Source organism: Erpetoichthys calabaricus, chromosome 12 (genome assembly GCF_900747795.2).
Source record: "Erpetoichthys calabaricus chromosome 12, fErpCal1.3, whole genome shotgun sequence".
Classification (NCBI taxonomy): domain Eukaryota; kingdom Metazoa; phylum Chordata; class Cladistia; order Polypteriformes; family Polypteridae; genus Erpetoichthys; species Erpetoichthys calabaricus.
In genome coordinates, this window is record NC_041405.2 from 163,174,327 (window position 1) to 163,186,542 (window position 12,216).

The 12,216-nt window shown below is 57.5% G+C and overlaps 1 protein-coding gene across 1 annotated transcript; it reads right to left on the reverse strand.

Moving 5' to 3' along the window:
* Window positions 1–11,266: 11,266 nt before the first annotated feature.
* LOC114663206 (intraflagellar transport protein 46 homolog) lies at window positions 11,267–12,197 on the reverse strand. The gene has a single exon (XM_051935435.1). It carries the CDS (start codon window positions 12,195–12,197, stop codon window positions 11,304–11,306), a length of 894 nt encoding a protein of 297 aa, XP_051791395.1. The 3' UTR covers window positions 11,267–11,303.
* Window positions 12,198–12,216: the final 19 nt, after the last annotated feature.

Sequence of the window (12,216 nt, forward strand, 5' to 3'; positions counted from 1 at the left end):
GGTGGTCCTCTGAACTGGAATGCTTAAGCCCCCTTTATAGACCCCCAAGATCAAGTGCCATACGGTGAAGCCTGGCACTTGGGCATCACTCGCCCATCGCAGCCTGGTGCTGGTGACTTTAGCCTGCTGTGTGTATGTGTGCCCCGTCATAGACTGGCATTGTGTGAGCTCTGCAAATGTCTGGATGGACTGATTGACTGGCCAGGGGCAGGGGGGCCTGAGGTGGGCATAAGTTGAAATTGGGCATACAGCTTTGTGGAGACCCTCTGACCAGTGATGAGGTGGCTCCGTCCACTTTATGAGGTGCCACATCCACGGCTGGTCATCTTCACAGGTCCCCCTGCTTTGAGCCAGCAGCCCATTAATTGTGGTGAAAGGCGCTGTATGGAGGACAGTAACCTCTGCCTACCAATGGCTCCCCGCGCCCACAAGGCTTTCTATATAGCGCCTTCTCCGGCACAAGCTTCTCTTTGTTCACAGAGTCCAGCGGGTGTGGGCGGCTGCCATTAAAAACAAGCCAAGCAGGAATGTGGCACTCGGAGGACATGAGTGTCACGTACAAGGACTTGGGTGGCACCCCCTTTGGCCGCTGCTGCTGCACGGTGACTGACAAGGTCAGGGCAGGTGCCATGCCGGAGTCATTCATTGCAGGCGAGGCTTGAACTGGCAGCCTTGGGCATGAGGGTTCAGCGCTTGACGTCACCGAGCCAGAGGGTCTCCTGTCACGTGACCTCCCCAATTTGGGGCAACTGGGCAGCAAGACAGGAAGCCCCCCATGGGACACCAGTCGTCATCCAAGGTGGTCAGTTTAGAGTCGTCCGTTAACCAAAGTGCCTAAAGACACAGGCGAGCCACCGTGCTGTCCCCTCTGCAATTAGAACACGTGACACGGGGGCCACTCCGACCGCATGACAGGACAGCACCGGACCGTCCGCTCCCGCTTTGGCGTTCGTGTTAATTGTGAGGGTGGGAGCCGTGAGAGGCGCGTCAGGATCGCTATGAAAGGCGCTATACTAAGGCTGCCCGACCGGTGCCATCGCTCCTTAGGCCGTGCGTGTGACGCGATCCCTTGTTTGTCGCCTTGTGTCCCTCAGCCCCGCCCCCACATCTTTATAGCGCCGTATTCGTGCTCTGAAAGTCAGGAGACAAAAACCAAAACGAAACGCCAGCGAAACCGCCGCGGGCCCCGAGTGTTTGCTGATGATCCGCAGTTGCGTAACGGCGGCCGTCTGAGTCATCCCGGCGGGGACGGGGCATCCCGCACGCGCGCGCGCGCGCTCCCGCCTTGTGTAACTTGTTGACTCGTCTTGCGCGCCGCCGCCGCTGGCCTCCTTCCCAGAATTGCGCGAAGCTTCCTGGAAAGGACAGCCGCACCTCTCGTGTGGTCCCCCGAAAGGGTCTTTGGCGACACGCCGGTCCCCTGCGGAGAACTTGCGAAGGAAGAGGAGGAGGCCGAAAATAAAATGGGCGCACTGGACAAACAACAGGTGCGTCCCGCTAAATGTGTGTGCGGCTCAGGACAGACCCCGCGACCCTCATTACTGGACTGAGCCGGACCACCACCCCATGCCATGGGAAGGATGGCAAAAGTAATGGGGGGGGTCATGTTGGCTTTATATGGCGCCTTTCCGGGAAACTGGAAATGACTGCCATTAGTGGATGCAGGTAACGGGGTCATGCTGGGATTATATAGCGCCTTTCCGTGGACCGCCGTGACAGGCTGGTGGTCCTCAGCCCACTGATACTCGCCTCAAGCTCAGTGCCAAGTGTGCCAAGAAACACCAAAGCGCACGCCCTGCTCTGGCATGTCTGGGCATTCTGGGCAAAGGCGGTGGCATTGAAGGGGCTCCCCAGCGTGACAGCAACTTCTGTGTGCCTTTGGGGTCTCTAATGCTGAATGGCTTTACTTGTTTTAACTTTTAAACTGTCCTTCTTTCTGAGGACTATATAGCGCCTTTTCATTACTGTGCCCACACGCATTGGCCTGTTTTGGGCACCCGCTGCTGCTGTTTTCCTGAATTTACAGACGACCCTGGGCGGACCGCCTGGCGGAGCTTTGAGAAGACACAACAGGCGATAAAAAGCAGCAGACGGGGAGAGAGAGCGAGCGAGACCCCCTCCAGTGGCCAGTGGCGGGGGCTTTGGGGCATCTGTCAAATGGGGAGGTGGGCATGAAGTTGGCAGCACAGTCTCCCCGATGGCCTTGATATGGCGTCTTGTGGGCTGCACCATCATGCCTGCTACGCTCTTCTATATAGCGCCTTGTAGGTTACAGTATAAGACCTTATATCCCTCCACTTCTATTTGGCTGGCATCTTATTGGCACCTTGCCAATCCCTGTCCCTCAGCAGGTTATCCTTTCAAACTGGCAGTGTGGCTGCTGGGCCGGACGTCATGCCCATGCAGGTTCAAACAAGTTGTCATTCTGCCCATGCAGAGGGTGCTATTTGTCACCAAAGGCGCTTTATAAAACAGCTTAGACGTGCAGTCATGTGGTTTGTGACACTACACTCTGACCGGTGACAATCGCTCAATGACACAAGCGGGCACCGAGTGAGGCCGTCACAGAGCCACCTCCTCCCAGGAGACATCTTGCCACCTGAGTGCCCTGCACAGGAGCCAACAGCCTGATGGGCATCAAGGGCCCCAACAAAACTGTTCCACCCACCCAGGCTGCCCTGAATGAGGACCAGCTCTGTTATGGAGTGCAAGGCGCTACATGAGAGAAAGTTGAGAGCTGTGACTCTCTCGTCCTTGTCCTCAGCTAGCATGACACCATGAAGGAGTCCAAGTCATCTGAATGGCCTCACTAACCCTCAGAGTCGTGAAACCACCAGGTCAACCACTGTGCCAGGCAGCAGTAACCAGAAAGTGCAATGAAAGCCCCTGAAGTTGATGGCATGATAAGCCACCTCCACTGCGGACTCAGGTGACTGCCAGGCACATGTGACGATGAGGACGGTCACTTCCAGTGCCAGCAAGCGCCAGTCTAACACAGAAGAAAGTGCCCAGTGGAAGGCGCTCTACAGAGACTTGGAGTCACCGGTGTCACCGCTCACACACAAGGGTCAGAGGGTGGGGACACAAAGTGACACAGAGGTTACACAGGGGGGATGGGTGCTGGATCCTCTGCAGGTGCCATGCCAGCGAGTGAATGTCTGGATTCTCAAACTGCCACCCCGCACAGTCATAGAGACCACCGACCTGCCGACACGTGACACACTGCCTAGGCGGACCCCCATAAGAAGTGACGGATGTCGTGACAAGTCGAGGGGGATGTGATCGGGTTCACAGGCACCTCGAAGCCCCTTCTGCTCACCATGTTGGTGGTCTGTTGAGGCCAAGTGCAGAGGGAGCCCCCAATAGTGTAAACCCCAGGTCCATGCCAACATCCACTCCCTGAGGCCCATGCCAGCCCCCCATGTCCCCCCATGTCTCTTGGACTGCAGTTGTTTTAACTGGCATCCCCGGGGTGCCCGGTCCGGTGCCCTGCACACAAAGCCCCACATGACCACCATTTCTTGACTGCACTGAGGGGTCGGTGGGTTTTCTTCGGGAAGCTTCCAGCCCCTCGCTGGTGACGTGCCAGGCTGGGCGAGGTGTGCACGGCGGCGCTGATTCAGGGTATTTTTAGCTTGTTTTTTAAGGATCACGTAACCTGCCCGGGTTAAAATTGGCAGCCTGACGGCCCTCTAAGGACGCGTGTCAAGCCCCCGTAATGCTGACTAATGTGCAGACCCTCTTGCTGAGCAGGACTGGCCAGTCAGGACCGGTCAGGACCGGTGGGGCATGTGCCCGGGAGGCTGAAAGATTGGGGGGTCCTTGGAGCGAAGGGGGTCACTCGCCGTTCATTAGACTGGCAGGACATGGCATGCAGCGGGACACTGGCGCGTTCATTAAAGCGGGTGGTACAGAGAGAGTCTTTATAGAGTGCCACATCAGACAGACCCTCCATGCTGACCTCTAGAGACAACTACCTAACTGTACTTTCTGTGTGCCAGGGTGGCACATGATGCTGGCATTAATAGTGATGGCACTTACAGGGTGAAGAGGGCCACGCAAAACAGAGCCCACAGCCTGCAGCCATGGCATGGAGACCAGTGCCAAGGCTACAGGAAGCAGCTGACAGTGTGTAGGTGAAAGGTCGAGGTGCCTGCCAACCCGACACAAAAAGATGGCAGACTGGCAGTCACAGACTGAGTTCCAGTTCAGTTGGCATGTGGCCAGTGACCTCCATTAAGGTCACTAAAGGACCTGATGTGCAATGCCAAGCAGTTTGTGGGCATTGAGCCACATGAGGGCCTAAATGACCAAAACTGAATGGGCAGACACAGGTGGCAAATTATAGGTGGATTTACACCTCTAGGGGGTGCTTGCAGGACGAAACCCGCTGAACACATAAAGGGACTGGGGGGCATGAAGGGCATCAGTGAGGCTTCAGCCGGGCATTTGCCTGCCAGTGGGATTCAGGATTCACACTGAAAGTTGGGGTCCAAACTCTCAGACTGGCAGGGACACAAATTGATGACACAGACCAACGCAGTCAGTCAGATGGGCACACGAAGGGCACAGAGCACTCTTGGGAAATAGACAAAGATGCCCAGGCAAAAAGTGACTGCCATTTACATGAGTGGTCCTCCTGGCCATCTCTGTAAGCCTGTGGTGGGCAGTACCTTCAAGACCATCTGAAGAAGATGCCACACAGGTCCTCTGTGGCCAGTCCAATGACACCAGCAGGTGACACATTCATATCATCTGCCAATCACTAAGGCTCTCTACGAGGTTAGCATGTGGCCCAGTGCCCAGGGGTCCAAGACTGGTTTGGTGCCCACATGACAAACGTGGAGTGGGGACCCAGGAAGAGATGGAGGAAGGCCAGGAAAAGCCAAAGGTTTCAGCAGGGGTCTTTGATAGAACTGGCACCACCGCTGGCACCCAGCACATGTTGGCATCATAGCTGGGGGTCAGAAGTGTACCGCTGCATACAGTCACTGGAGCCCACAGGTTTAGGACCACTCAGTGAGCACTGAGGGTTTCCTGTGCCACTCTCAGCTTGTCTGCCCGCCGCCCACTCTGCCTGGCGCCTCAACCCAGGAAGTTGTGTGGTTTCCACTGAAGCCCTCAAGATCGCTCTGCTCTCATTGGCCAGCTTGTTGCCAGGCTTTGCTGCGGGGATCTGCCAATCACTCCCTTGGTTTTTGTTTTGTGATGACATCATTAGCAGGCAGACCATGTGACACTTGATAGAGGAAGGGGCCCAAGTGTGTGCCCAGCTGTGTGCCATTTGTCACATCATCCCCAGCTGCCAGTCTTTGTTTATATAGCGCCTCTCACCACCATCCACGTTAAGACGCTCCAGGAAATCCAACATGACAGGATGGCAGAACAGCAGAGGTGAGGGGCCAGTCAGAGGCAGGTGGCGAGCCGAGGGGCTCACCATGTGGGGTCCCAGCATGAGGGTCCACCCCCTCCAGCTCCTCAATCCTTCCATTTTAAACAGCCCACCCTACAGGGGGCGCCAGTCAATCACCGTGGGGACAGTCCCACTTAGGCGTCTGTGCCGCACACCTCCATGGTGCCCCCATCCGTTCCCAGGGGCTAAACACAGAAGACAACGGGCACAGCCTGAGGGCACCACGGGAGTGGGGGAATAGGGGATGAACTTCTCATGCTGGAGGTCCACCATCTTCCCTTTTTTGTAGAGTCACCAGTGGCCTTTGGGGGGCTTTTGGAGACCCATCATCATTTCATCTTCAGGCAGATGTTCTCCACTGTCCACTTTTCACACGACCAGAGGTGGCACTGTCCCTGCCACTCGTTGTCACAATATGCCTGCTCACCTGTCTTTGAGTGCCCACCTGATGATTTGAAGGCAAAATGTGGCGAGACGACATCCTCTGTGGGACGTAGCGTAGTAGGCAGGACTCAAGTCAAACCACTTGTGACTTGCAAAGGGGGCTTCACTGTCACCACCAGGAGGGGTCACCTGGGAGTCCTAACGATGCTGCCCAGGATGAGGGGCGCGGTATAAGGCAATGACTGCTAAAAGGGGTGTAGAGATGAAGGGCAAACGGGTGGTCCGCAGAGGGGTCAGCAGAGTGGTCAAGGTTGCTCCAGGGAGAGAATGGATACATAAAGACTGGCACTGCTTGTTTAGGTTATGAAAGGCGCTATATCTAGAGAGTCATGCCCTTGATTCCGGATTCAAAGCTGCACTCTGACACCTCGACCTATGAAGGCCCCTCAACAGGGCGCCACATTTTGGGCAAAGGCCGCTCGTCTGTCTAGCGGTCCGTCCACCTGGCCACATCATCTTCCATTTTTCAACCACCAGTCCTGCCCTGATGCCACTTTATCCCCCTGCCTGACTTTTGTTGACATGAGCACTGGCTGAGGACCCTCAAATGTCCCCCCCCCCCCCATCTACTAAGGATCGTGAGCTGACTGTGTTTGGTTTGCATGCTATTAGCTTACAAGGCGCTATATAAAATCAAGATGGCTGCTGGACCCGCATGAGCCCCCTAAACGCTTCAGGTCGCACTCTTGTCACCTCTAACAGTAAACGGATGTCCCCGTGCCAGATTTGTGGGACACAAATGTCAGAGTGAATTGTCGCCGCTCTTCCCCTCTTTAGGACAGCGTATGCCGATAGGGGGCGCCGTTACTTTTTTTATACCATTCGAGGGTTGTTGGGGGGCGAAGAGGGGGTCTTGCCTTTCAGATTGGGTGTAATCTGCGATGTCGCCATTCACAGGCTGGCTCGGGCTGGCGGACTCGCGGCTTGTTCTTGGACGTCACGTGTATTCTTCTCCAAACGTGTGACGAGAAGGCCGTCAGGCGTTCTAAATATAGCGCCTTCCCCGGGGATGACGCGCGCGGCGCTCCAGGCTGCCGTAAACCTGCACACAGCGGGACTTTCCCGACCGACAAGGAAAGCGAAAGCTGCCGACGGAGGGGGAATTCCAGGTCGGCCGGACGGCTCCCGCCCCTCCGCTGCGGCCCGGGGATCTGCCAATCACTCCCTTGGTGGTCTTCGGTGTGCGTCGTCCCTTCTTTCTTCTCCTTTTCTCGTTTTGTTTCTACCCAAATGAGTCAACGCGCCTGCGTGGCCCTGAGGCAGCGTCCTCGGCGAAAGACGCTATATAACACCCAGTGCCACTCAGAGGGCCACCACCTTAGACAGCTCCCCGTAGCCCAGCACGGTCTTTGAATTACAAATGGGAACTGCGAATTGATGAGGAAAGGCGCTATAAACAGGCAGGGGATTTTTGATTGGGAACTACGGGAACGAAACCGCTCGCGAAAGGAAAAGAAACGCAGCGCTTTGAAAGTGACAAAAGAAACCGGAAGGACTCCATCCTGTGACAGGGCAGCAGGACTCCGAGGGTGACCTGAAAGGACAAACGAGAACACGCGAAAGGGAAAACGCAGGCGCGAGGGCGCGCGGGGAGGTCAAGACGTGAAAGACGGGGTGCGCGCGCCCGTACAGGCTGGCTCGATGTGGCACGAGGAACGTGAGCGCGCGCAGACCGGGTCACTGTGTCACTGTGAAGAAATGTGTACGCGCACAGGCTGGGCTGTGTCACTGTGTGCCCCAAAGTGTGTGTGTGCGCGCGCAGGCTGACTGGGTGCCCCTCACTGTGGGTCGTCGAGTCATTCTGAACGCGGGCACGCGCAGACTGGGGCTGCAGTCCACCAGTTAATTAATGGACGGATGTTGCTGGGTGGCCATTTTCGCCTTCGTCTTCTGTGTCTTTTAATTCGCCATTTAGTAATTCGTTCAATCTACACGCGCATTTTACCCAAGAATTTGTCACGGCGCACAGCCCCCTCACTCACTAAAAGGCGCTATACGAAATGAATTAAAAAGGTCACCATGAACGTGCGCGCGCTCAGGCTGGCTTGCGGAGGGTCACTGGGATTGTGTGAACGCGCAGGCCGAGTCCGTGACTATAATCAATGCGCGCGTACGTGGACCGGGCCAGCATGTCCGTGCCACTCGCGGTGTGTGCACGCGCAAACAGGGTCAGCGAGTGCCACTGTGCGGGCGATTAGATTGTAAGAATGGCCAGGCAGGAACCCCCGGCACCTGTACCTCTGAACGAGCTCAGAGTCAGCGACAGCAGTAACAGTAATGTCACCGACAGCCTCGGGCGCCCAGTATGGCGATGACAGAAGGGCAAAAAAAACAAAAAGTGGGCCAAAGGTGAGCGAGCGCCCAGCCCGCAGCGCATCAAGCGAGGTAAAGCGGCAGCGGGAGCGCGCCTCCGCTTCTGCTGTGCCAGCCTTCATTTTGTCGTCCACCTTCTCCATCTGGGGTGCCCCCATCACGACCGTTAACGCGGGGGAATTCGGAGGGCTGGTGGTCAGAAGTTTGGGGGGGGGGATGGGTAGTCGGAGCAGCTCAGTCGAGTGGCTTCGCCTGCAGCCTGACAAAAGCGCCCCCCCCCCATGACCCGGGCACACTGGCATTGCCACCTCCGTCCACGGTGGGCATTTCTTGCCGTTTGTGTTTGGCACCAGACACGTGCGCCGCTCAGCTCCGCCTTCGTCCTTCTTCAGGGCGGCATCGGGTTCAAGAAGTGAACTGTAAAGCTACTCGAGTCGGTGCCAGGGCAGGAAGCGCGGGCACACCGACCTTTGACTCTCCAGCTGCCACGACGGTAACGCGCACTGAGGGGGCGCCACCTTCCTCGTGGGTCACCTCGCGTTGATGGCTGACCGCTAGCGGACACCTGGCCGAGCCCCTGCACGTCGCTTTCTTGCCGCTGTCGCGTGTCGGTGTGTGGTGCCGTTGGTCGGTCACGTCGAGTCCGCCGAGTTTGCCCACTTGCCCGGAGCGCCCGAGCTTTTCTGGTGATTCCCTCAAGAACAGGGGTGAGGCGCTATATATCCATGGCGATTATGGGATTGGCCGTTTTCTGTGACCGAATTCAAACTCCAGGCTCCGGTGGAGCTACGGGGCCCTCTAGTGGCCGAAGGCGGCACGACGGCCATAAGGTATATTAGTGCGCGGTTTCTGTGGCTGGGGGGCTCGCAGTGGTCCAGGAAGGTCTCAGGGGTCTGCCCATTTCACGATTGATTTGCCAGTGCCCACTCCACCCCTCGCCCTTCCCACTGCCAGCCTCCGTGACTGTGGGCGACAGTGCAGCCTTCATGCGGGGCTCTCCACTACTCTCCCCTCTCAGCCCAGACCCTTGTAGCTTCTCTACTCAAGAAGCCCACCCTTGAGCCATGCCATCCCTTCCTTCTACACCACAGACTGCTCGACCCATCAAGAGGAGCCACCCCACCGAGACGACCCTCCTCATCAGTGTCACCTGTGCTATCACCCTCTTGTCCTTCCTGACATTGGCAGCACAGGCACTGCCATCAGCTGGGCAGATCCTCCCATTGATGCCAAGGGTGCCCCAGCCAAGCACGGGGGGTCAGCGGTGGTCCTCTTCTCTTCTGTTTGTACGCCTGCCCTCCTCCAGTTTACGTTACTTGAATTTTATTTTTTCTTCACGCTCGATGTGCCACTCTGCCACCCTATGGTACTTCCATGGTTTCAGTCGTCAGTGCTCAGTTGACGAGGGTCCTCCTCTCGGGCCCCTGCCTGTCTCACCCCTACTGCAGCCTGGCTCTGGGGACACCCCCTCCAGCTCCCCTAAGACGGACCTCCTGGTGGTACCAGCTTTGTTCAGCTCGGCCTGCCAGGGCCGTAGACAGGCTGGTGGTCTCTGCTCTTGGTGACACACGACATCTGGGCCAGCCTCTGGTCTTCTCACAGCTGGACTGGCCTGTGCCACCAAGCCCCTGCAGCACATCTGGTGCTCAATCAGCTGATGTGGGCACACGTCCCTCCCCTCTTCAGGTCACTGCATTGCAGTGACATTCAAATCCTCAACCAGCCAGTGGGCTCCTCCACCCCTTCTGGACCACTCGGGCCTGCTGATAAATGGCATCGGACCAGACTCTTGTCACCTGTGGCACAAGGCTGAGTGGACAAGCTGCCCACCTCCCTGTGAACATCAGCGTCCATCTGCTTTGCTAGGTTCTCCTAACTGCTTGGCATTTTGTCCTGACCTCTACACGTATGGTGGTCGATTTTGCCCCCTTGCCCTGCCACATTGGTCTCCAAACAGTCGCCCAGACTGATGTTCACCTGATGATGATGAGGTCCTCCTTTGGAAGTCACTTTGGATAAAAGTATCTGCTGAATAAATGGAAATGCACTGTAAAAATGAATGGCATCGGAGCAGGGTGGCACATCGGCTCATGCCCATAACACCCCCCCTCCCCCAATGGGCTGCACAGTTTCACATTAACTAGATGTTCTGAACTGGTAAAAGTGGGGGGGGGTCCCCAGTACTGCTGGGACAAGCCTGAGGCCTTAAACTGGAATGAAGGGGTTTGCACTTATGAAATGGGCACACCAGTGTGGGCACAGCCATTACATATAGTGCCTTTCACTTCTACAGCAGGTCTGGAACTTTCTACTCAACTGCAGTCTCACTACACTGCCCAAGCTCCGCCCCCTTTGGCACCAGGACCCTGCGCTGTTTCGATCATCGGGGGCACAGGCCTCCATTACTAAAGGCAGGGCCAGACCATCAGGTTCAGGTGCCAAGGGCAGCCCGGTGGGCACTCTCTGAATGGTCAGTCCAATCCATACGTTCAAAGGACTCTGCCAGTGTGCGAGTCACTTTGGATGGGCCCAGGGCACACCTGGTGAGATTGGGCTGGCAGTGCCCACTGCCGGCCAATAAAGTGGTTACCCCCTGTTGGAGTCTGGGGTGAAGCAGAGGGTGGGCCTGGTTAATCAATTTTATAGAAAGCATGTGTCACCACTAGAGGGCAGCACTGCCACCAAGGGGCTTGTGTACCCCACCACTCCATGCCCGACGGGGTGGGGTCTTTGTCCTTGTAGGCCTACTAATGGCCACCTGGCACATTCACGCAATGCTTTGGCAGGACCAGGGTGGACGACGCAACACAAAACCTCCAACGGCTTAGGGGACACAGAGAGCCCGTCGATGGAGGTCCTCAGCAGGTCACCAGGCGCAATATGGGGGCGCCGCCATCAAAGCTGGACAACCACTGCAACGGACTAAACGTTCAAAAGCAGAAGGAGCCCAGAGGGGCTAAGGGGGGAGAGAGCCCCCAGCACGAAGACACCTACTGGAGACCGAGGGGAGTGCAGCCTCAGTCCCGGACAGACCCCCACAATCCCGTGTGATCAGCTGACCCAAAAGGCGCTATATCAAAGGACGCTCACCCAAAGTCGCTTCATTGCACAGACGCTCCTTTATTCGGGGGACTCAGTTGAAGGGCAGCCGCTCGGCGTCCGTCGATCCCGAGCGGCCCACCCCCGTGGTGGTCTTCTTGCCCTCGGCGAGAGCCTTGAAGTGCTGCGAGTTCTTGAACTCGGCGTAGAGCGTGAAGAGCACGTGCAGCGACTGGACGCGGCTCTTGTACACCGGGACGTCCAGGGTGGCGCACACCACGTCCACGTACTCTGCCAGGCTGCACTTGAGCTCGGCGGTGGGCAGGCCCACCTGGCCCAGCAGCCGCTCCACCTCGGGGGGCCACTCCTGCATCAGCGTGCCCACGTCGGGCATGGGCCGGCTGTAGTGCACGGTGGCGGGGGGCTTGGCGCGGTGCAGCTTGCTCATGTTCTCCACCCAGTTGTCGATGGCCTTGCCACTCTTCTCGACGTTCTCCAGGCTCTTGACCTTCACCCGCATGACGTTGTGCTGCATCGAGTTCTCCATGAGCCACAGGGACAGCACGGTGGGCTCCGACTGCTTGGTGCACGGCTCATCCAGCACCAGGAGGCCCAGCTTGTCAGCCTTGGCGTCGGGGCGCGGCACCTTCAGGAAGGGGTCGATGTCGCCCACCGCCGGGATGAAGTCGGGGATGAAGGGCCTCAGCTTGAGCTCCAACTCGACGGCCTGTGGCGCAAAACGCCCGATGTACTGGAAGAGCTCCTTGATCTCGGCCGACGCCTGCAGCTGGCTGAACTCGGCCGGGTCGTAGGCGCCCTCGGGGGACACGCCACACTCGTCCGACTCCTCGTCATTGTCCTCCTCCTCCTCCTCCGTCTCGCTGGCCACCTCCTCCGAGTCGTTCACCTCCAGGCTCTCGTCATACGGCTGGTTCTCCACCAGCTTGGTCAGCTGCTGCTGTTGGCAGCGCCCGTCGGTCTCTGTCATGACTAAGGGAGGAGCGAGA

Bases quoted from the DNA above. Each gene is read 5' to 3' on its own strand.
- LOC114663206 (XM_051935435.1), bottom strand. From the start codon at position 12,197: ATGACAGAGACCGACGGGCGCTGCCAACAGCAGCAGCTGACCAAGCTG.